The sequence below is a fragment of the Macaca fascicularis genome, chromosome 14, assembly GCF_037993035.2.
Source record: "Macaca fascicularis isolate 582-1 chromosome 14, T2T-MFA8v1.1".
In the NCBI taxonomy this organism is placed as follows: Eukaryota; Metazoa; Chordata; class Mammalia; order Primates; family Cercopithecidae; genus Macaca; species Macaca fascicularis.
In genome coordinates, this window is record NC_088388.1 from 130303383 (window position 1) to 130328111 (window position 24729).

The 24729-nt window shown below is 44.4% G+C and overlaps 1 protein-coding gene across 27 annotated transcripts in view; it reads left to right on the forward strand.

Annotated features, from left to right (window-relative positions):
- NTM (neurotrimin) overlaps positions 1 to 24729 on the forward strand; it is a 1404754-nt gene that overhangs the window by 963114 nt on the left and 416911 nt on the right. For 22 of the 27 annotated variants that reach the window (XM_045369936.3, XM_015436083.4, XM_074015656.1 and 19 more), the window contains one exon: positions 14005 to 14089. In XM_045369936.3, the coding sequence (XP_045225871.1) occupies positions 14005 to 14089 (85 nt within the window). Of the gene's footprint in view, positions 1 to 12098; positions 12430 to 12964; positions 13537 to 14004; positions 14090 to 24729 lie in introns of those variants that run through there. The other 5 variants (XM_005580190.5, XM_074015657.1, XM_065529250.2 and 2 more) reach the window with 2 other exon arrangements.

A 24729-nucleotide genomic window follows, 5' to 3' on the forward strand; every position in this document is an offset into this window, starting at 1 on the left:
CTGAAGCACTGAAAAGGTGCAATGACTTTTGCAAAGACACAGAACAGGTCAGGAATTGCATTAGACATCCAATGCCTTGGACCGACACTTTTACTGTAATTACTGATGCAAAGGAGCTTCTACTCAGCATGGGGAATTATAAGCAGACAACTCGAGTACAGCAAATATAAAGGTAGAAATAACTTCTGAAAATAGTCAAATTCCAAGTATTCTATTTATCACCTCTTGATGGAACACCTGGAAAACTCCAGGATTCCAAAGAAAGACCAATATTCCACAATCCATCCACTTTTTTGTTTGCTCATACCTCTAAATATTCATCAGTAACATTTGAGACAAAGGAAAGAGATAATTACGAGGGGAGAGTTTTTAAAAGATATTAAAGGTTAACAGAATTCTTGGCATTTGTGTCGTGTCAATTTCCATGTAATTATGCTCAATTCCCAGAATTCAGTGTCAGTTGTGCCTGTTAATGCTTAAAGATGATATCCTTGGAAAATAATTTATAAGATCGTTTCTCAAAATTTTCAGATTCAAACCAAGCACCCTGGCTAATAGGCTGATTATTATTAATGTTATTCTTGGGTGGAGAGTGCTAGGAGGTCGTAAGTTGGATGTTGGGATCAAAGTGGATTTGTTATGAGAGTGTGGTTAGCTATCTCTCCTAAAAGCAAAATGACTGTGCTCGAAATGTTTATACAACCTGATTTACAAACCTTTTCTATTTTTGTTTGATAAATAAGAAGAATGTGGGAAAACACCGCCGTTCTCTGGAATATGACTGCCTCTTAGAAGGAGGAAGGGGGTCTGGTGCTGATGTCTGCCTGTGGGGAGGTAGGACCAACTGGCCTTGTGGGAAACATTGAGATGCACAGGTCTAGATATTTTTTACATGTTTATTCATTCATTCATTCATTCTTCTCCCATTTATCATTGAATGTATTCTACCTGTTCTTTGCTGAGATCAAGTGATTATAAATAAGGCACTGTCCCCTTTTCTGTTCTCTTGAAATTGTGTACATTCCCTTTGTAGTACTGACTCCAATTGTAATTCATTGATTATCTGTGCAATTATTTCTAACATTCATCTACTCTAGCAGTCTGTAGCCATGGAGGTTGGATACCAAGGATATGACAGTCCCTGATGTAACATGTCACCTACCCTAGGACATGCTTGTTGAATAAATGTGAGAAGGGTGTTCTCATCCCAGCTGAGCAATCAAAAAAATCTTTTCAACTAACTTACTCTGATCTTGATTTGGGAGAACATTTTCTAAAGCCCGTCTGGTCTTGGCCTACCATGTTTTTCAATCTCTGGGGCTCTGTGCATTTATGCATCTGTGTCTTCAGGAAATGAAATTGAAAAATAATATAGTTTCCCCCACCTTCTGTTGAGGCCAATCCTGTGGAGCACAAAGTCGAGAACTCAGGCTCATGCATTACCTATTGTTTGGGATGATTGCTGTCACACTTCTCTTCCACTGGAGTGAAATACGAAAAACTCCATGGAAAACCAGTTGCTTCCCATCATGCCCTAGAAAGTAGGCTGACACAGGGACGCATTGAGGTGGCGAGAAAGAGCTAAGACTCAGAGTTTAGAGACGTATATCGTAATCCAGCTCTTCCAGTTGCTAGAAGTCGAACTTTCGGAATGAGGGAGCCAAGCAAAGTGAAGGATGTGTCCAAGGTAAATTCAGAGGCAATGTACAAGACACAAGTGAGTGCACAGAGGATCAGGGGTCCCCAGCCCAGTGAAGAGTGAAAGTCGAGGTCATTCAGGGAGGAAACAGCCAAGCATGTGAAGGATTGGAAAGCAAGGCAGGCCAACTAACCATGCCTAAGGGGAGCTATTCTCCTCCTCAGGATGCATTTCCACATAAGTCAGGCACACACTTTTCATAGTATTTTTTAAAATGCCTTTACCAAGTGTACATAAACATTCTACAAGCAGTTGTATCATAAGGTAGGTATGTGTATTACAGGGGTGGGATAGGGGTGAGATAAGTATAATTCAAGTATCCCCAGCCAGGCAGAAAATGGAATTACTGGGTAGATGGGAACATGACATTAGAAAGGTCACACTGGGTCACATAAATTCAGATGTCCTAGTTACCTGCTTTGGACAGTGGCAATTTTACATGAAAGCCATCAGACGCCTCTAACCTAATAAACGGTATGGGTATATCACCCATTAGTTTATTCAAACCTTCTCATATCCTATTTAGAGATTATTTTTGTCTGTATAAGTTTTATTCAGATATACTTGTTTTTATCCTTTAACTACTGTCTTGATTTCTTAGAGTTTTAAAATTTTATTTTAGCTGGAGTTTGGTCATTAAGTGTGTGTCCACTCTATCCTTATACATCGTGAATACCAAATGTCATCATCAATTTCATGTTCCTCGTTTGTAGAGATTTGGAAGTCCCTACAAAACAAATTATTTCAATTTTTGAATTTTCCCCACCTGTGCTGGTCACGTAAATACAACAAATATTTATCAAAACCTATTATGTTCCAGGCATTGTGTTAGGCTTCAGGAATGTAACAGAGAAAAAGACAGAAATTAGACCATTACATGTATTCTGAAAGTTATGCGAGGCACTGATGTAGTGGGCATATGCCAAGTCCAGTGGACAGCATAGTGAGACCTTCATGAGCCAATCAGAACCAAGAAGGGTGAAGACAACTCAGCCTGAGAACATGGGGACTGCATCCTTTGCAGGAAGTGGAACATGCAAAGTCCCTCAACTGAGAAAGAAGAACCTCTGAGGAATTGTAGTTGTAATACTATAAAACAAAACCTGACGTGGTTCCAAAAGGGAAGAAGAAGTAGTTGCTAAAGCTGAAAATACACAAATGCCACATCCTGAGGGCTCAGAAACCACAGAAAGGACTTGGGGCTTTATTCAAATTGCAGTATGGAGCCACCAAAGATTTAATCGGGACAGTGACAAGGTCAGATTTCAGGAAATCTTCCTTTCAATGTGGAGACTGAAACAGAGCTGGCAAGAGCTGAAGGAGGACATCCACATAAGATGAATTTCAGGAATCCAGATAAGAAAATAAGGAGATCTTGGCTTGGGCCAGGCAAGGCAGTGGAGGTTGAGAAAGGCAGATGGATATAAAATATATTTTGGAGGAAGAACCCAGGAAGAAGAGTGAGAGAGAGAGACAGATTGGGTTATGAGGGGCAGCAATAAGACGGAAGAGATTAAAAGTGACTCAGTTTCTGACTTCAGCGATTGGTTGCATGAAGTTTATTATTTGTGAGCTACAATGATAACTACTCTAAGCAATACTAGGATAATTTTTATGGGACAATTTTGTGTAAAAATAACATTTCTTTCTCTGTTTCTATTTTTTCTAATACCCTTTTATTGTTTTTCTTAAAAATATTTGGGCCAACACTTGTTTTTTGGTAAAAATTCCTGATATCTGCAGAAAATAATCTATAGTATCATGCTCCAATATGTGCTGTAAGGATCATAGCTTGGGAACTGCTAGCCATCACTGATTCCAAGATTACTTTCCTGGGTTGTAAAAGAATAATCAGTAGCAACCATTTGTGGAGTTGGTACTACAGCCCAGGTACTTCACTGGTACTTTACATAAATTATTTCATTTAACCCTCACAGCAAATATAAGAGGTAGGTATTATTCCTTTTTAATAGAGGAGAAAAATGAGACTCTGACAGGTAAGAACATTTTCCAGGGTCAGGCTGGTAATTTGTGGAACGTGGACACAAAGTCAAAGCCATTAACTCCAGCATTCATGCCGGATCCCTTCCACATCACTGTCTCTTCATTGACTGCCTCTATGCCAGCAACTTATATGCATACTTTAGATTATTTTTTCTAAAGTATCTTCCATTATATTTGGCCACTTTTCCACATATCCAAATAACTTTCTGGATTATTTGCAGCTCATCCATGTCAGCTGAAGATTTAATTACTTAAAGGAACCTAATGTCTTCTGCAAACTTGGGAGAGTTCTCTATGAATTCCCTTTGACAGACCATTGGTAAAAATATTAAATTTGATTTGTCCTAGCAACTGTCCCTTGGGGAATCTAGTATTAATACTTCCCCATATAGAAACATGTCAATCTACCCTTGATTTAGATCTTAGCTTTAAGCAACTCTCTGCCTTTGAAAAAAAAAAAAAAAGATAGTCTTCTCATCATGCGCTTTTCTAAAAGGTATCTGTGATCCTGACACCTTGTCAAAACTGTTGTGAAAGCCAAGGTAGATTATTTCCTGTGTTGTGGTTTATTCACATGCATGCTGACAACATTTTCCAAATTCTGCCTCCCTCAGGTTCAAAGCTACCTGAACAGCACATAAGTTCACTTTCCTAAGACACTCACAAGTGGCTCCTTTCTCACAACCTGCAGCATTCACTGGTAGTTTTGTGGTAAGCTAGAGAAGGAAAGCATACCAAAGCTTTAGGGAAATCATTTCTTTCTGGGAGGTACTGCCCATGTCAACCCCAGGTTGGGAAAGAAGCACACGGCTGTGATGCCTCAAGGGCAACCTCGATTACCTTATTTAGAAAGGCCCTGAACTCATGATGGTAACGCATACAGGTGGACCAACAAGGTGAAAGTCACAGTGATTCACAAGCATATAGAAATGCATTTTATTACTTCTTTGTAAGAGTCAGTAAGTTTGGCAGAGTCAATAAAGTAAAAATGCTTTAAATTGAAGAAGAAAAAAAGAAGTGGATAGTTTGGGTATTAGTTTAGCTAGAAATACAAAGAAACTTGACTTCTAGGGCAGTACAAATTCAAGCCTTCCACGAGCAAACAGTTGAGAGCATGTTTATCTTCTTAAAATGTGTGGGTGCCTTCTCATCACTTCACCTACTCCTCATTGGTGCTTTGTCCCCTCCGTACCACCATTCCTGTCCCAGAGCCTGCAGAGCAAACAGTGAACATTTATACATCAAACTCGGTAAACTAAACATTTAGGAACCTTAGAGTGAATGATTTTAGTCTCATCTAGTTCCCACTTCCCCGAGGAAAGTTCAGATTTTGTGCAGCCTTGATGCGTTGGTTGGAAGTTAACTCAGTTTGAACACTAACCCATCTAATTAGGTGTTTGTTTGAAATCCACGTCTCAGTAGTCAACTGATCTGATGAAACTGCTGTGGTGTGTCTGTATATGTTTGGTGTGGAAATGTAAATGGGTTACAATCCCAGCAAAATAACGTCACAGAAGTTCAGCCAGGTCTACATTTCTAATAAAAAATATTGACTGATTTCAGGGATAGCAAAGATCAGTTCTACCCAATTACACTCTTGCTGCCCCTTCTAAAGCAGCGTGACTCAGGAATTATTTCACGGCACTTAGCCTTTTATATACAACTGCTATTATAAAATGTTCTTTGTGACACATAAAATTATATGTATGTATATGTATCCGTGTGTGTACAGAATATGCTATGAACATATGCCTAAATGGCTTTTTTAAGAAACTCAGGGGAGACTGAGATAAAACACAGCAGAATGAGTCTAAAACATGAGGTCCAGAAGAAACAAACACTAACAGAAAGGAGAGAGAATCCAAATAAGAAGAAAAAAGAGGAAAGAGGTAGATACAGTAAACAGAGAAAATCCCTTACTGGAGAGAAGAAAAAAAAAATACGGCCACAGAAAGTTAAATGACAGAGTGTGCAACTAGTCCCATAGACCTCTAAAGCTCTTCTGACCCGGATATTCCAATAGTCTAGTCCTGGAAGGAGGGTTTAAATATTCTCTTTATGGCTGAATGCCTAGCATAGAATGTATCTAGACAGCCATGTCCCAGCTAGGCTTTAGGGGAAGATTCCCAAATGGGCAATTAATTTAGATTTAATAGGACAGTTACTGTAAGTTTAAATAAATGCCAGTTAAATATTAACAGCATATTTATTGAAGATTAACATTGCTGGTTGCATTGTGGGATTTTCTTTTCCTTAAAGAAACCCTTTATCGGAAGACTTTTAATCATCTTGACTCTTCCATCGCTTGCCTCAGATCCAGGGCAGCTCATTAATTACTTTGTACAACAGTTTTCTACATTCTGAAGTGGTTACCTAGATGAATGGGAAGAATGGAAGGCCATATAAGAAGGGCTATTTCTGTGCAGGAAGGACTGATGAGTGAATTTGATAAGAGTGTTGAGAAGCATTATAATCCTAGACTATTAGAGTTGGAAACATTCTAGGAAGCCAGCTCATCTAAACTCCTCATTTAGAAGGCAAGAGGAAGAGAGCAGAGCTATTCCACTCAGCTGGTAAGGGGCAGACTTGGGGTTGGAATTCCAGACCCTGGATCCCACACTCTTACTAAGCTGTCACCGTACTCTGAAATTGTTCCTTTAATTCTGCAAAAGTGCGTCAACTCGTTTGAGTGAATTTGTCATTAGACCTTCTCAGTGACCCACAGATCATGAAGATTTTGTTTGTTTTTTGACAAACGAAGGAGCTAAAAATTCAAAAACAAACTGTGACTTATCTAAGGTGATAAAACAACAGGCTGAGTTGAAACTAGAATTCAGGTCTTCTGGTTTACAAAATGTATTTGCACAAATGTCACCTCCAATAAAAAGTACAGTTGGACCCATATGTTATTATGCACATTCTTATGTCATTAAAATTTACTTTGTCTGCTGTTGTTCTTGGATGGGGAACAAGAAACAAAACCTCTAAAGAAAATGAAGGGAAAAGGTCAAACAGAGACAGAAGTTCTAGGTGATTGTTTAGGGAGAATGGAGGACAGGGGTAGAAGTAAGCCAAGTTCCTCTGACAGTGAACTTGGGGTTTTAAACTCCAAATTTGTACTTGATAAAATTGCCATTCCTAGGGCTGTTTCTGTTTGAGAAGCCACTTCCCTACTCTGGCTGGGCTCAGGAATGAATGTCTCCAGGTAACTCTTCCACAGAGGCTACAATGCCAATCCCTGAATGTAGGAATTAGGAAAGATGAGGCAGGCCCAAGATGTTCTTATCTAGTGATTCATTTAAGATGGAGACCTGAGTGTGCTGGGCCTTGCATGGTTGAAGAAGCTTTGGATTCAGCCATCGGGCACCTGGGAGCAATGAAGGGCTTAAAGGCTCTTGGAAGGAGGTCAGACATTGTGGCTCACTTTATAATGGGATGGAGGTGTCCTGCCTTTTTGTCAGGTGGATTGGCTACTTTTCTGTTGTACTTTCAAAGTTCCCAGGCTGCTACTGAAAGAGAAAGCTGTCTCCTCTTTTGCAAGCACAGGCTGTTTCCCACAGGCCTAGAGAACAGAGGCCTGACAGTGGGCTGGGAGCTGGGGGCCACAGCTCTTCCTGCTGTGGGTGGTCTAGAGGCTGTGCTACTTCCTCCTCTAACTACATCTCAGCATGACGTTCCTGCTCTGTCCCCCTTATGCTGTGAACTCTAAGAGCATTCCCAGGGCCTGCACTCAGCAGTCTGCTCCTGGGTTCTCCGCATGAATGTCACCTGTAGGCTGACTCAGAATGAGGGAAGCACAGCCAATGGCAGCTCCTACCAGTCCCAGCGTGAGAAGCCTGCGAGCAGCCAGGCCTGTGCTAAACTCTTTGCAGCTACTCCCTCATCTCATCCTCACAGCAGTACTGAGCAGTAGTTAACCATGAGGACCACTATTTTACAGATTAGGTTAGGGCATGTCCCCAAGGTCCCACAGCTAGTAACGGAGAGAGTGAATATTTGACTTCTGGTCTGAGTCTAAAACCCAAGGTCACGGTCCTTCTTATTGGATAAATATGTACTGAATAAATCTGTGACTGCGTGAACACAGAACGTTGATGGCATTAGAGGTTTTCAGCGAGACACAGAGCACTCCCGAGGTGCCCATCCTTAGTTTGCGTGAACACCGTCTGAGGCTGTTGAGGCAGTTTCTGCTCATGCTCCTTCCCGTCTTGGGTCGTGTAGCGTCTGTGCCGTCTTCTGCCACCCATGAGATTCCTGCCCATGCTTGCCCATCCCTTCATCTCCCCCTCACTGTTAAGTCCAGTTTAATGTCATTTCCTTAGGGAAAAGTTTCCTGATCTTCCAGACATGATGAGAATCTCCTATCCTTTCCTTTTTTTTTTTTGCTCACAGCATTCATCACAATTGTATCCACTATTTCATAAAATTCTTTGCTGAATGTCCGTCTCCCCTGCTGGAAGTGCACTTTATGCAGGGGAGGTCCACGTTACTTTTGTCTCTGTCTCTCCCATTCATTGCTTTCACTGACCCTGTTGAGTTGATGAAGGGCTTCCCAATATTTAGAAGTTCTTCCGAGCACCCCACCCCTCCTAATGCCCCTTTCAATAAAGCTAGAGAACCAAGATTGTGCCTGGGAATCCGGACAAGCGTAATGAGACAAATTGCTTCCCACAGGCTAGGGAAACCTCAGCTTTTTTGTCTCAGCAATGAGAAAGTTCTCAAGGGCTTATAGGGGAGTGCAGGATGGAGTTCATTTAATTTTCATGAATGTTAATAGAAATAAAACCACTGACAAACCCAATAGCACTAGACCACATGCAACTCAAGGGCAGGGGGCATGTCTTTATTTTTGTACCTCTCAACACAGTTCCTGATATACATGAGGAACTCAAAATCCGTTTGCTGGTTTATTAACTAATTTGAGTTCAACCAAATAATTATATACCCAAAGTGATTCTGGGCAGTCGCAGTAAACTCTCCTCTGTGTGTCTCTCTCTTGGCCACAGATGATGCAGCGGCAGGAGTTATTGTATTGGTTAGCTCTTAAATATTGTTCTTACCTGACAGGTGGAGTAGAAAGAACCCTGGTGTAGGAGTCAGGAGTTCTGAGTTCCAGTCTGGATTGGTCAGTGTATAAACTTTATGCTCCTGCGATCACTCCTCCTCCCTCCTGGGGCTCAGTCCTTCACTTAAGACATGAATGGATTATACTAAAGATCTTCCAAGGTCCCTTCTGAATGTATCATTCTGTGATGTTATGAGTCCAGGGTCTTATTATGACCCAAAACTTAGACAAAAAGGAAAGACTCTGCCCCAAAGACCCCTGGTTCTCAGGCTGTCCCCTTTGGGCACCTGCCTTTCGCTGCATCGGCACTTTGATTTTGGCTTGTTCATCCTGTTCCCCCTGACTTTTCTGTCTCCCTCCGATTGTTCTACCCACCACCTCTCTGCTTTATGCATCTCTTATAAAGTTTTATGGGTTTAAAGTCCATAGATAGCCTCACCTTTGCCATTCCTTCATATCCTCCTTCTCAATTCTCTCTATTTGTGACCTCTTTTCTCTCCCTGGAGCACTCTTCCCCTTTTCAAGTTGCCCCTTTGCTCTTTCTGCTGAAATCCTAACATGCTGGACTATAGCCCAGATGAACCATGATTTTATTTTGATCCTGTATTCATAGAGGAGCAAAAAATAGCATATATTTTTCCAGTTTCCAGCCCTTCCCTACTGCCCTCGAGGCATCTCTTTATCCAGATTTATGCCTCCTTTTCTGATTAAATCTTCCAATATCTATTTGATGTCACACCACTCTCTAACTGCCCTGCATTTCCCATCTTCTTGCCTGCACTCCTATGTGAGATCTCCACCAGGAGAGGGGAGCCTTTAGCCTTTTTAGACAAGGAGAAGCAGAGCTGGCATTTGTTAAGCTAGTGCTCCTCTTTTGGTCTCTTGTGTGTATGGAATAGTGACAGCTCTTTAGCTGGTCCCAGCTTGCTCTGGGTAACATGGAGTAAAACAGGAACAACAGCTAATTTCTCTTTCATTGGGAGTTCTTCTCTATTCCAGCCCTGCTTCAGTGTACAGATGCCAGGGTTGCCTGAAGCCTCCATCTACTGCTTCCTCACCTGCCTGCCAACCGTCCAGAGTCGGCATGGCAGGCTCTTCCCTCCTCCCTCCTTTGCAGTCCCAGGATTATTAAAGGGAATATGATTGTTTCCTTTTGCTCAGGGAGTGTGGATGTGTGTACATGTTTGTGAGCTTGAAAGGCATTGTCCTATAGATATTTTTATAACCTGAAGCAATTACAGCTGTCAGCACAGAGACAAGCTGTGACAAGTTGATTTATGTGTACAGTATATGTGTATGCAAGAAGGAAGGGAGGAAGGAGAGGGAGATGGTGGGAAAGAGGGTGGAAGTGGGCGCTCGTTAGGAATCTGCTTTCAAGGAGGCAGAAAGGAAGTTGTTTCTATAAAGAACACAAATAATGAAATTGCTTTGAATGTCATCCCTTTTCATTAACTCAGATATGCTGAGAAAAATAAAATAAATCCAGCAGTTTTTATGAAGCAGGAGACAGGATATAAGATAAGCCACTAAGTGTTGGTTATATTTAGGGATTAAGGGCTGGGAAGTGAGTTGACATATGATTTTGATCTTCATCCTTTCAAACCACTTCAATAGCCGGTTTGAATAAAATGGATTTTGTCTTGTTAATTATGTGGGCATCTCTGACCTTTCACCACTTTCTAAACTTCTATGTTTGAATAAAGTTTGGATCCCTGGGCCCACGAAGCAGGTATGAGGTTGCAAGTGCCTTTTCTTTGTCCTCCCTGTGAGTTACCTGAGCTCGGCTGGGTTTTCTGCTGCAACTGCTGGATTGCTCAGCTTAGCACTCTCCCTTCACGGGCAGAGAGAAAGGTGGTTTGATTGTCTTAGATCAACTGCATGCAGACTGGTAGCAACCAAACATCTCAAAGAGCCTGTACGAAGAATTATTTTCCTGCCCAGACATACTAATGAAGCAATGGCAGGAAAATGTATTAATAAAGCATCTTCCATCTTAAATGGATTTCTAAGTATTTTCCTGTAGAGTTAATCATGTATGTAGGCCCCTCGGGAAAGCCTGTTGTTGTCATTATCCACATCCCTAGATGCAAAAACTAATGCTCATTTGTACCTACCTGAAAATTGGATGCAAGAGCCAGGATTAGCATTTACCATGAAAGGAATCATCCCTGCCATTCTCAGGCCTGGAGGGAAATGACTCTAAAGCTCAGAATGAGCCCCTGTCCTTTCCCCATGACGGGCATTTGTTTCCACTTGTTGTGGTGAGGATGTGTTTAAGAAGAGGGGTTGGGGGGGGGAGTATGAGCGATGGTTGAAGTGAATGGATGAATTATTAGAGGTGACCCCTTGGCTTGTGGAGAAGAAGCCCAAATTCAGCAGACTGAAAGTCGGCAAACATCATCTCACAGCTTTAGTGTATCATCATATTTATCTTAACATGGTGAAGTTATTCAATTTCCTATTTCCACAATTGCCCACTGGAAAATGGAGACACCATAATAGAGTCTTCCAAGAATGAACTAGTGCTAAAATAGGTTAATTTTCCTCCTTTCCTTTCAAAAATACAAACAAAGCTCTTCTGCTCCCCACAGATGTAATTGTTTATTCCTGATGGTAAAGTCATTTATTGCAGCCATAAGTTGACAACTGATAGTTTTGGTGTTATACATCAAATGATCCCCAGTGGCCAAAAGTAGCAGATGAGTTTCCCAGAGAATTTAATATCAGAAAAGTCACCAGAGGAGGGAACAATTGGCCCAATGATGAGTTAATACAAAGTATTTTGAGATATTCACTGTAAAGTCGCTTTACTCTTGCTGGCTGAGCACGCTCTAGTCAGCTATGACAATGGAAAGCCAAGCCTTCTTAGTCTTTCTTTGTTACCCAAGAGTGTGGTTTCCATTTCCCCAAAGCCTACTTCTGTCCTATCTCCATAAAATAGTTAGTGTGAGGGAGATTTGATTGGTGAAATGTTTGTGTCCTCTCCAACGTGTTATCTACATGTAAGTGTTTGGTACTGCTCCATGGTTGCCAGAATGAGCCCTTATGGTTATATGACTCAGTTATAATGGTTCAGTCTCTTTCATGCTGGATAGCTTTTTGGAAGAACATTTTTTCTGTTATTTAACAGTTGTTCACAACAACAACAAAAAGCTTCCTGGTTGTGTTTGATAGAAAGTCCAGGGGAAAAACAAAGTCATTGTTGCCTCCTCTCTATCCCCAAGGAGAATGTGGGTCAGGGCTGGAGCCGGGCTCTGGGAATCCCTGAGAAGGGAGCATTATTAATGTCACCACCACTGTGCCTGCTGGGCTGCTCTGTGCTTCCCCCTTGCACAAGGACCAGGCCCAGCCAGGGAAAGGAAACACAGGCCATTCCCTCAGAGCCGAAGTTAAGGGAGAAATAATAATACAGGCACAGGAGGACCAGCAGCAGCCAGAGAGGAGAAGTGACAGGGACCGAGGCAAATGCAGTCTCTCCCTGGGTTTCAAGAATTTGAGAAACACACCTCTTAAAGATGAAATCAGCTGTGCCAGAGCGTGAGGCCCAGGAAAACTGGGAGTCTGCTGTATAAATACAGCAAGTGGCTCACACTCATCCACCCAAGTGAGCACTTTTGCAGGCCCAGCATCTTTTAATGGCGACAAAACAAGAATAAAGAATGTAAGTGGGTGTCTGAACTTGACCAACATTTTGATGATGCGATTTTTCCAGTTTCGCACACTAAGAGGCTTCTGTGATTTTGGATTTGTTTTTATATATGACAGATCTCTAGAATGGTAGTGTTGAGTCTCTGGGGTTTTGAGCAGCTTTTTGGGGGCTGCTGGGTGGGTGCTGTACTACTGAATAACTATGAGGTTCTTCTAAAACATCCTCCCAACACTCTGAATTTACTCTGAATGCCAACGGAATTAATCTGATCATTTTAAAGGTGCATGTATGCATGCTGCAGGCTGTTCCTTTCCCAGTTAATTAGTTTGTGACCCTTTTTAAGATATCTCAAGTCTGGGGCTGATTAAGGTTGCACGGTAACTTTGCTTTTTTTCCTAATTTGGAAGCGCGTAAATGGTTAAACGCCTGGCCTGGGCTGGGCTGGTGCACAGCCGGGGACCGGCGCGGCGGGGGTTAAGGTGGGCGCCCGCGCCCTGCGCCCCGCGCCCGCCCGCCGGGATGAGAGCGCAATCCGCGCCGCCAGCCCGCCCGCTCGCTCCGAGGCGGCACCGGGAGAAAGTGGCGGTCAGGGATGGAGCTGCTGCCATGACAACCCCGGCGGTCGGGGCCCGCGCGCGTCGGGGCTGCTCCCGGGAGGAAGGCGGCGCGGAGGCCGGGGGCGGCCGCTGAGCTTGGCGTCCGCGCGGCTCCGGTGCCGGCTGCGCCGCGCCTTCCCCAGCGAGCTACCGAGCTAGGGGCCGCCGCGGTCCGCTCCCGCCGCCCGGCCGCTCCTTCCTCTGCCACCGCCGCAGCTCCTGCTCCGCCGAGCCCGGCCGGAGAGCCGCGGCTGCAGCGCGCATTTGGGCTCCGAGGAAGTTGACCGAGGCGGCTGCCGCAGGATCCCGGGTCCGGATTGAACGAAGCCCGCGCGGCCGTCTCCTCCGCGCGCCACCCCTGCGCCTCCTGCGAGCTCCACTTCCCATCTGCTATTGTTTCCGATTGTTTTCCGGTGGCGAGCCCGGCTCCGAAACTTACAAAGTGTTGGATTCCCCCTGTTGGAACTGAGGGACTGCAGACCGCCTCTGGGTGGCTGGATGAAGCCCACCCCGTCCCCTTCCGGTACCAAAGTGCTTACTCCTCTCCAAAGTGCCCTGTCTGAACTGCCACTGGGAAGAAGCGGCTCCTGAGGCGCGCCCACACCTTTCACCTGCCTCGCGCTTCCCCCTCCTCGGCCACCTTCCGGGCCCAAGCCGCAAGGAGGGAGCCCCCTTTGGCCGCCCGCCGTGGAACTGGTTTTCCGAGGCTGGCAAGCCGAGGCTGGATTTGGGGGAGGAATATTAGACTTGGAGGAGTCTGCGCGCTTTTCTCCTCCCCGCGCCTCCCGGTCGCCGCTAGTTCACCGCTCCGTCCCCGCGCTCGCTCCGCACCCCACCCACTTCCTGTGCTCGCCCGGGGGGCGTGTGCCGTGCGGCTGCCGGAGTTCTGGGAAGTTGTGGCTGTCGAGGATGGGGGTCTGTGGGTACCTGTTCCTGCCCTGGAAGTGCCTCGTGGTCGTGTCTCTCAGGCTGCTGTTCCTTGTACCCACAGGAGTGCCCGTGCGCAGCGGAGATGCCACCTTCCCCAAAGCTATGGACAACGTGACGGTCCGGCAGGGGGAGAGCGCCACCCTCAGGTAGGGAGCTGACATTATTCTACGAATTGATGATTTGTATGGGGTGGGGGTAAGGGGCAGGGGTGCAGGTGTGTGCACTGAGTCGTGCCTGGGTTGGCGGAGAGGTCGCTGGTTCCCTGGGCTGCACAATTTATGGCTGTGCTGGGAGCTCTGCCCGGGAATGTGGCATTCATGGGGAAAGGCTCAGGTTCTGGCGGTGAGCTTTTTCCCAAAAACTGGCCTCTGCGGCTTAGGCACTTGTTAAGGGTGAGGGGTGGCTGGACCAGGTGGTCGCTGAGACTGAGGGACTTGTCCCTGGCACTGTCTGTGCCTGAGCCTGGTGGCCGTGGTGACAGGGGGCTTGGAGGGGCTCCCCGTGAGCAGTCTTCTCTGAAGTTAATGAGTCCCAAAGGAGGGGTCTGGCTTGGAGTGAATGCCCCCACTTGCCCATGCCATGGGGCTTTGCCAGCCCTGGCTCCTGCACTCTGGGAGAGCCGCTGTTTTGTCCTGGGTCTGACTGTGCCCGGGCTTTCCTGGGGTGCCCTCATGGCGTGAGCTGGTAAGCAGACAGAGGTGCTTTCTCCTGTCTGAACGTGGCTTTCTGAGGCCCGAGTCATGGAGTCTGATTTGTCCGTGGAAAATGGCATTTACTGTGGTGAACTGTGTTCTGTTCCTGCTGTCCACCAAAACAGTACGTGCAAAACTCGTCTACTGAAGAGAAACTAGGTTTCAGTGTTGGGTTGGGTCCTGATTGGCTTCTGGGGTTAAGGCTTACAGGCACTGGGGGAGGAGGAGAAGAATAATCTCGGTTATGCTTTGTGTAAGGTAGAATGATTCCATCTCCCTGATTACCTTGCCTGCAGAAATGGTAACTCAATTTCCAGTGTTGATAAACCACACCTCTCATATGAGGGCAACACACTTAATGATTGCAATGGGAAATTTTATTTTCTGGAATTTTATAAGAAAATAAGCATGAGGTAGAAGTTAAGAAGGTTCATGGGAACGATTTCCCTGCCTCTCCTTGGTTTCATCTGCCCTCTTAAATAAAGTTTTCCAAACTAAGCAACAGAACTAACCACAAGGCAACATGGCAATATTCTTGTCCTTTGCACATGAAGATTTCCGGAAAGATAACCCTGGTGCCATTGCCCGCTGTTTTGCCCCTCTGATGACTTCTTCTAGGATTGGGTTGTTTGTGGACTGTATACTTAAGGCAGTATCTATAGGATAGAAAATGGTGAAGAGGAGGCAATGTCAATACAGAGCTGAATTATCAGGATATTGCCAAAGGAAGTGTGTAATTTAGGGTCCCATGGAGGGCTACAAACATCCTGTGATCCTTTGTCTAGGGAGAGCTTATCCTCATGGCTCTGGTGAACTCCTAGTTATGTGTTGGCTTATGAGACCCACCTCTTCCACTCTTCTGGGAAAAAATAAAGCAACTAGCTTCCCCCACTCTGAAATGATTGTGTATCTGCTTTAAAAGTGGATTTCAGGGGAGTTACAAATATGCAGTGATTTCAGACTACTTAAATAAAAAACCAAAAATGAATGTCTAAAGCAGTAATAATCAAGGAAATTTAATGTTCTCTGGATGCCCTCTTTGTCCTTAGTCCTTGACTGCAAGGAGGGTCTCCCAGGGACAGAGACATTCTCATATGGGGAACATTTTAGATACAAATGGGATTTTTTTTTTTTTTTTCAAGGAAAAGGTGTGAGGTAGCTCTGTAGAGATTTGAAGATAAATAAACAGGAAGTGGGTCCTGGCAGACAGAGACCCTCTGTCTGAGGCCAGGATCTGGTTTCCAGAGGTAGTCTTCAAGGCTTCTGAAAATCAGGACTGTCCAGAGGGTGGCCGTATTCAGCAGAGGCTGAATCACGGGACAGGCCTGGGTTAGGAGTAGCTTCTTTTTGAAATCGCATTATCATGTACTGGCTGACTTACCTTTCTTTGTCTTCCCTTTCATGCTTCTTTTTTCTCATTCTGCCAGTCCCTTTCTCTCTTTCAGCACTAATGTTTGTTTGCATTTTCACATGTGCTCTCCACACAGTGGTATTGTTTGGGTATGGATGGAGATGGGAACATGGTGGAGCTTCCTTTCTAGACCCTTGAATTGGCCCCAACCCAGCCAAGTTCCTTCTGGAACATCTCCTGTCATTCTGTGCCAGCCTCAGGGGCTGAATGTCTTCCTGATATGCAAGAGAAAGGCCCTCACAGTGGATGGAGCACTACAGGGCAGGGATTAGATGAGCTAGGGTCTGAGCCACATCAGCCCTTGACCGTGGGCCTGGCCGAGGATGTGAATCAGGCACCAGGTGTAATAACCATTTGGAGGATGCTCAGGCCTCTCAGGATTGCCCTTCTTCTCAGACTCTGATGCACTAGAACAAGGAAGGGCTGCCCTGCTGGGATGGACTTTGGTGGAGTGGAAGTCCCTGAACTCTCAAACACAGGCCTTGCATTTTCTTGTTCTGTGTACAGAGAGGCAAGTAGGAATTTCAGAATGTATTTTGTTTGCATAAAAATTGCTACATTTTCACATAACGTGACTGTAGGTTGCAACAATTTAGTAGTTCAGAGTTCTGAGTTATTTTCTTTTTGCTTTGTATTGTGTGTGTGTAGGGGGACAGAGGACCCTTCCTTCCTTCTTTCCATCTTTCTTTCTTTCTTCTTCCGTTTGTTTTTTTCTTCTTTGGCTAATCATATGACTAAGCGGTAAGGAACCACAGCTAGGGGAGACCAGAGCACCTGTGCTGTGGCCTGGAGGGCCGCCATATCCATCTTCTTATGGGTGATTGGGTGATGGTGGTGATACTTGTAGTTTTCTTCATAACCAGCAGAGGACTTTTTGCTCTAATTTCATTTTATTCTGCTTTGTTCTCACCAACATCATTTTTTGAGGATCTTTTGCAGTCCCTAAAGAATAAATGCTCAGCAGAAGATTCTAATGTGAGGAAACTTTTAAAAAATGTTTTATCTTATCCAAGCAGCTCTAACAATCCTTGTGGAGGTATTGGGAAACCTTTCAATTAGCATAGCATTGACAGCCTGAAAAGAATTACAGTTTACAATCTCCCACTCTTTCTGCCCTCCTGCTGACATTCTGTAGGCATGTTTCTTAAAAGGGTGAGGTAAAACAGAATCTGCAATAATAGTACTATTAGCCAATGTTTATTGAGTGCTTACTATGTGTTAGGGAGTATCTGAGTGTTTTAATAATATCTAACCTATCATTCAGCCTCGCAACATTAACACTTCAATAACAGCCCTATGGTGTAGGAGATATTATTATCCATCTTTTACAGAGGAGGAAACTGAGGTGTGGAGAGTTTACATCCTTTGATGAGGGTGGCACAGCTAGGAAGCTTGGAAGCCAGACTATGAAGCACTGGTAATAATCATGTTAATGGGATGCATAGTACTATCATTGGTCTGTTACTGTGTGAACATTTTATGTAAACAGTAACATTTAATCCTCACAACTCTCTGAAGTAGACTTAATTATTCCCCGTTAAGACCCAGTGAGGGGGAACTTACCTGAAATGACACAGGCATCCAGTGGCAGGCCAGTATGCTGGCTCAGGACTCTGCTCCTTGACTTTGTACACCAGGCTTCCCAGGACTATTCAGGACCTTTTGAATTCTGTGCTCCTCTCATTCCTCTGTGGCACTTAATGTCTGCCCTATTCATTTTGGCTTAGACCCTGTTTTCCAGTGTTCACTAACTCTCTGTCTTCTTTCTTCCCTTGGGCTGCAGAGCACCTCTTGGAAAGTGAGAATCATGCCTTGTCATGGCATGAGCACTGTCTGCTGGCAGATTCTTACTCAAACAAAATGAATGAAAGCCAAACAGCAATATCCCCCAGCTATATTCAATTTATCTCCTTACCACATTTCTCTATCATTTTATTTCAAATTTCAACTATGGTCAATCAAAAATGTATTGAGTGATTCTTTCAAGAAGGGGACTGTATTAGTCCATTTTCACAGTGCTGATAAAGACACACCCAAGACGGGGTAATTTATAAAGAAAAAGAGGTTTAATGGACTCACAGTTCCACGTGGCTGGGGAGGCCTCACAATCATGGCAGAAGGCAAAAGGCACATTTTACATGGCGGCAGACAAGACAGTGAAAGCCAAGAGAAAGGGGAAACCGTTATAAAATCATCAGATCCTGTGAGACTTATTCACTACCATGATAACAGTGTGGGAAAAACTGCCCTGATGATTCCATTGTCTCCCACTGGGTCCCTCCCACAACACATAGGAGTTATGGGAGCTACAATTCAAGATGAGATTTGGGTGGGGACACAGCCAGACCATATCAGGCACTGAGCTGGGTGTTTGGGTGTGGAAAGGCATATGGCCTGGACTTGGCTTTTGGGGGCTTGGCTCCAACTGAAAAAGCTGGCCATGGAGAAAGAGATCATTGACCTTGTGAGGCAGAGTACACCATGAAAACGTAGGCGATCACGCTGTCTGTGGCTGGAGCAGAGCCCCTCTGTTGGAGCGAAGGCTTTCTGTGGGTTGGCAGGACTTCACTAACTCCTAGCTCCTGGGTGGAAGTGAGCAGACATCAGTGAGGAATTACAGAGCCCCAGATGCCCAACTGCATGGGTGTCATTCACTTAGAGACCTTCACTAAGCATCAACACACCGGTCACTTGGCAGTTTCAATGAATGGTTTCCACGTTTCGGAGATTCCCCAGTTAAGGCAGCAGCTAGTAAAGTACATTATTTCCTGGGGATCACTTGGTAGATGGGCATCAGAGACTGAACTCTGCATTCTGTTGTGCCTCTAGACCATGGGCTTAGCGATTGGATGATGTTGTTTTTCTAGGGTGAGTTAGGAATTGAAGGTCTGAGAAATGTATGCAATTTAGGTTGAGTTTTGATGTGGAACTCCATTGAATCACACAGACTAAATGTGGTTTTGATACTTGAGAGGACCCAGGGAGTCACCCTCTAGATGAAGGAAGCTGTGGCACTTTGCTCATGTCATGTAAAGTGCTTGGAATTTCATTTGATAAGCAAATGGATTCTCTGGTAGTCCCTCCAACTACTCCACAACCTCTTGAGGGCAGAACTATGCCTCCCCCAGGCTTGCCTCCTAATCCGCAGCACATGGCTTGGCCTGTGGAATTTGCTAATAAAATCCAAAGGACTCTCATCCTGCCTTTCCCTTCACTCACTCTGTTGTGGACACCCATAAACACAGCTTATTCCAGCTGCAAAGCATTTCCTCTTGTGGTCCCCGCTGCTGTGAACACCCGTACCCTGATCTTCCCATGGACAGCTGTTTCTTCTCATTTTGGCCTAAGCTCACACAGAATTCCCTCCCTGATGCCTTTCCTGATAGCAAATCAAAATAATCCTCTACCACTACCACTAGTCTTACCCTGGCATATCGTCCTGCAGTTTTTTTCTTCAGAACAATCATCTCCATCCGAAGTTATCCCATTCATTATTTGGTTATCTGCGTATGGTTTGTCTTTCCCAAAGGGACTGTAAATTCCTTGAGAAGAGATATGCTCTGTCTTGTTAGCACTGTATAAGCAGTGTCTGGCAGATAGAAGGTGTTCAATAAAGTTGTTGCATGAATGACTGCAGGAATGAAGGCCTGAGATCACGTCTTCTCCTCCCCGGAGTCTGTGTCCTTTTTCCTAGATTGTTTTGTGTTGTCCTTGCCTTAGGCATGTTACTTCCTCAGTGTCATTTCTGTCTGGGCAGCTGTGTGAGGCTGCTCTTGTGGAGGTGCTGGGGACAGGTTACAAATACATAGAAGTCATTGAACTTGTGTCTGTCTGTCCAGGCCACAAACGGGGTGTGTTGATTGTCCATTATTTAATATTTGCACCCGTGACACATGCCTTCCTTCTGCTGGGTCACTTCCCCACCCAGTCCTTAAGCCTTTGAAGAAACAATGATATAGTCAACCCTAGAGAAATTAGCATTTTCAAGATAAGGAGGGACACAGAAAAGCGCTCTGCCCGTCCTTTCTCTCTGTTTGTGGAGTGTACTGGCAGTGGCTGTGGCGGTGTAACTATTGATCTGTTGTTTATGAGTTCACCCGTTCAGAATAGCAATGCTACTCAGGAAGCCTGTGCTGCTCCCACTCCGCTGTCCCCTCCCAGGACCGGCCACTGGGCACTCACCTTGGGGCTTGCCAGGCATCCGGCTGGTGTCCTGTGGCTCTGAGGAGAAGGGACAGATGGGACCAAGGAGGGAGGCTCCTGGAAGCACATTCAGCTGTTGAGGAGCCAAAAACTAAAATGGGAAAACTAAAAACTCAACCTAACATGGGGCAGAAGGAGTAGGAGGATGCCAGTTGTCACTGAAAGCCAGAGGAGGCTACAGGGGGCCAGCTCGGTTCTCTAACACCCCTCATCTGAACCACAAGTGCTTTGCAGAAAAATGTCTCCTTTCTCCCTCTTTCAAATGCATAGCATTCTTGAATTTGAATGGATTGCAGAGATCTGGGAGGTCAGCCACCTGGTTTTACAGATAGTGGATGTAGTGATAATCAGTCTTGCACAAGGATGCCTTCCAGAAGGGCGAGAGGGCCGGCAGCCAGTACAGTCTCCATCCCCAGGCTGTGAGCCCTCACTTGGGGCTACGCATGCTGAAGGAAAGGCCATGTTTTCCTACTAAGTGCAAAAGCATCCTGCTGACCGTGAATGCTTTCAATGCATTTGGCTGACATTTATCACCGTATTCTCTCCTGACTGCTGGTTTAGTCTGTACCACACCTTGCATTCTTATGCTTTGACTCTCACTCCATGTGGGACAGCTGTTTCCTGCGGGTCAGGTCCTGTGCTGGGCAGTTTACCAGAAGAACCTCATTTAATCCTCACAGGTGCTCCATCAGGTGGACACAATTATTACTCTGATTTTACAGAGCAGGAAACCAAAGTGCTGAGAGGCACAGTGAAGGTATTTTCCCAGCTCGCATACTCAGGTGGGTGCTGAGCCTGGGACTCAGGATGGGTGGTGTCTGACTCCTGGGCAATCCCCCTCTGTTCTATAATGCTGGTCTCGTTCTGTCCCTTCTATTCTTCATTGCCAAGTTCCTCTCCCACTAGAGACCCAGTGAGTTTGGTTGTCCCTCCTGGTCGTGGTGCACAGGAATCCCCTCTCCTGAAGCGTGAGAAACAGGGCCTGGGAGTGTTTAAGGTTTCAGGTCGTCCATGGTGTGGAGACACAGGGACCCAGCTGACCTCTAGAGGTCCCTTCTACTCACAGAATCCTACAATTTCCATAGTTTGTTCAGAGGAAGACTCTTACTCCAGGCTCTTCCGTTCATCTTTGGCTTTAGGTATCAGCAGTCTTCGACTTTCTCACAGGAGGCTAATAATACCATGAACATTTCCACCCACTTCTCTGGAATGTGGTATTGAACCAATCAAGGCAGACACCAATTCCAGGAGGATTCCACAGGCCAGTCAGTGGATCTGGATGCCATAGTACCAGGGGAACAGGAGGGACCAGCTCCAAAGTGCTTCCTTCTTTTCTTAACTACTAATAGGCATCTCTCCTGGGGAATCTCGTAAAAAAAAGATAATTAATGGTAATGGCATATTTGTTCTCTTGGGTTGAAAGTCTCCACTGATGAGTAAAATTGAACATTATCCTTGTGTTATTTAAGGTCATTTTGCTTCCTCAGGAGTAAGTTGATGGGTTCCCACTGTGTAATAGATAACTAATACTAAATAAATAATAAGTAATACTACCAACATCATTATAGATGGTCAAATAATATTATTTTATATTATTTTTTAGGAAAGCAAGGATTTATTGGGTTTAGGATGCAATTTCAGATTGCATGTGTGAACTGAAGAGAGAAGGAAGCAACAGGGAAGTTTACTAGGAGTACAATAGTTGGAGACAAAGATCTCCAACACATAAGACCTTACTGGCTCAAAGGTACCAGGAGTGGTAGGCTAGAAAGAAGACAGAGTGGGAGACAGGAATCTACAAACACTGGCTCAGGCACTTTGATTGCAGGCAAAATTTGTAATCTCTCCACCCTCCATTTAAAGAGGACCGTCATTACCCAATCTCAAAGTGTTGTTTTAGGTTAAAATGAGATAACACACACAAAGCATAGTATATAGTTATAACTTTCTTTATGTATGAATATATATGTATGTACACATGCATGTGTGCATATATGTGTATATAATATACACACATATACCAACTTTCATTATAAACTTATTGTGGCTTAAACACTTTGGCAGATATACCAGTGTCTTGCTTCTGAAAGATCCAGTTATAGGTGGACAGATCCCCCTTTGTCCGCCTATAATTGTGAGTTTTTTTGTGGTGCCTCTGCTATACATCTGTTCAGAGATTCTTCAGTTTCAAATCATTTCTTGAGATGTTTTATTTCTGAGAGGGAGTGAGAAGAAAGATATTTCTTTGTTTTTCATAAGAAGATTGTTGCATAGCACGTTGTGATAGTTCATGGCTCTGAAGATGCATTTCCCACCAGAAAAATTCATCCAGAAGGTTCTGTGGAGCAGGTTATCTGTGAATTCATGCATAGATTTCGGGTTGCCAGACCCTTTTTCCTTGGAGAAATGATTTTTCCATGATAATTCCACTGGAGTCAAACGGTAAACACAGGGTCTGCGATAACATGTGTTGGGGAAGGGGCAGTTTAAGACTCCTGCAGCTTTAATGTTCTCTAATTGTAAATCTTCTCTTCATTCATATCTCCTGAGCATTCGGAGGCAGGCTCAGGGCTTGAGTGGTGATAGTGAAAATAGAGAAGGAACTTCTTTGCATTTGGGAATTTTACTTCTGGTCAGGTCTAGGGCAACACCAGTGCATCTGGCATTAGAAACTGATCTCAGCATTCACTGATGGGATCACAGGAAGAGTCCTGTCCGTTTTAACCCAATGTCAAAGGGCTTACATTAGTTTAAATTTAGTGAACTATGAGTAGCAGTCTTGATCTTTCATGATCTGTTTTTCTTAAATCTCATTTATTCACATTGTTGAATTATTTGGTTTTATTTGGGTGTATTTGGGCAACTTGCTGTCTTATCAGTGTGAAATGTTTTGGCTTAGGAAGCTTTTGGGGGGTTAGATTTCCTTATAAAATGAACATATAAACTAACCTTACAATCTCGCTGATGGATTTATTAAAATAATAGAATTTCTAATGAAAACAGCGTCAACCAACAGACTGATGGAACATTAAAACAACTAAAATCGACCTTCAAATAAGCTTTGTTGGGTTCATGGAGTCAGAGGAAGATGTATCTGTGTGAAAATAGTTTCTTGATCTTCTCTGGCTTTCAAACGGCCTCTAATGTGCGGGATGAGTGAAAAAATGCTCTCACATTCAGAATAGTCATCTTTGGACAAATTTACCTGTCAGGAGGGCTCAATCCAAAATGCTAACCCATCAGAAGCTGTAAGTAAGAAAAAGAACACATGCAAATTATTTTTAATTTAGTGCAGTTTTTAGACAGAAAAGCTGGAAATAGCAGTGCTGTGGTGTTATGGGTTGAATTTTGTCCCATCTCCCCACCATTAAAAAAGTTATATTGATGTCCTAACCTCCAATACCTTACAGTGTGACTTTATTTGTAAATATGGTTGCTGCAGATAAGGTGAGGTCATACTAGAGTAAGTGTGGTAAGGTGAGGTCATACTAGAGTAAGTGTGGTAAGGTGAGGTCATACTAGAGTAAGTGGGTAAGGGTGAGGTCATGGTCATACTACAGTAGAGTGTGCCTCTAAACGAATGTAACTGGTGTTCTGGTAAAAAGATGCTTATGTGGAGACACAGAAGACACGCAGAGAGTGACCACAAAGGCAGAGGCTGTAGTGATGCACTTGCAAGCCAAAAATGCCCCAGGTTGCCAGCAAACAGCTAGGAATTAGGAAGAGGCAAGGAGGAAAACTTCCTTACAAGTTTCAAAGGGAGTATGGCGCTGCCAACACAGTGATCACTGTGATTTCAGACTTCTGGGCTCCAGAACTGTGGGACAACACATTTCCACTGTTTTCAGCCACCCCGTTTTGGTACTGTATTATGACAGCAGTAGGACACTGGAACATTTGCATATTAAAGAAATAATGTTGTTAAATAATAGTAACAAGCATGCAAAGGACCATAGATAGGCCTAGTTAGATCACCCAGTTCCCAACAATGACATGAGCCACTGCAGCCCACAGAGGAGGTGCCAGAGCCCGGAATGCTTCTGGGTCTCAGTCGTGAGCCCAGCCTCTCCATTGCAACTCCCAAAGAAGCCAATCAGGGTAGAAATGCTTGCCCTTTTATTCCTCAGAGACCATCAGGACAAACCCTATTGTATCTTCTCCGTTATCTCAACCACCTCAGAAATCACAGACCTTCAACCCCAGGGCCATGCATCATTTTCTAGACTCATATCCTGACGTCCAACAGTCTAACCCAGTTGCAAACCTCTTCCTCATCCTCCAAACCTTTTTACTCTCGGGACTTATGATCTGTCGCTAGCAACATTTTTACATCTGCAGTCTCTACTTTGAATGTTCCCCCCTTATTTTCCTGTTTTCTTTTTTGCTTTAGTTGAAACTTGGCTGTTCCCTGGATTATTGCCATTCCTGGAGTCCTCAAAAGTGGCTGTTTTTCTCAAATACCTTACTTACCCTGAGGCTG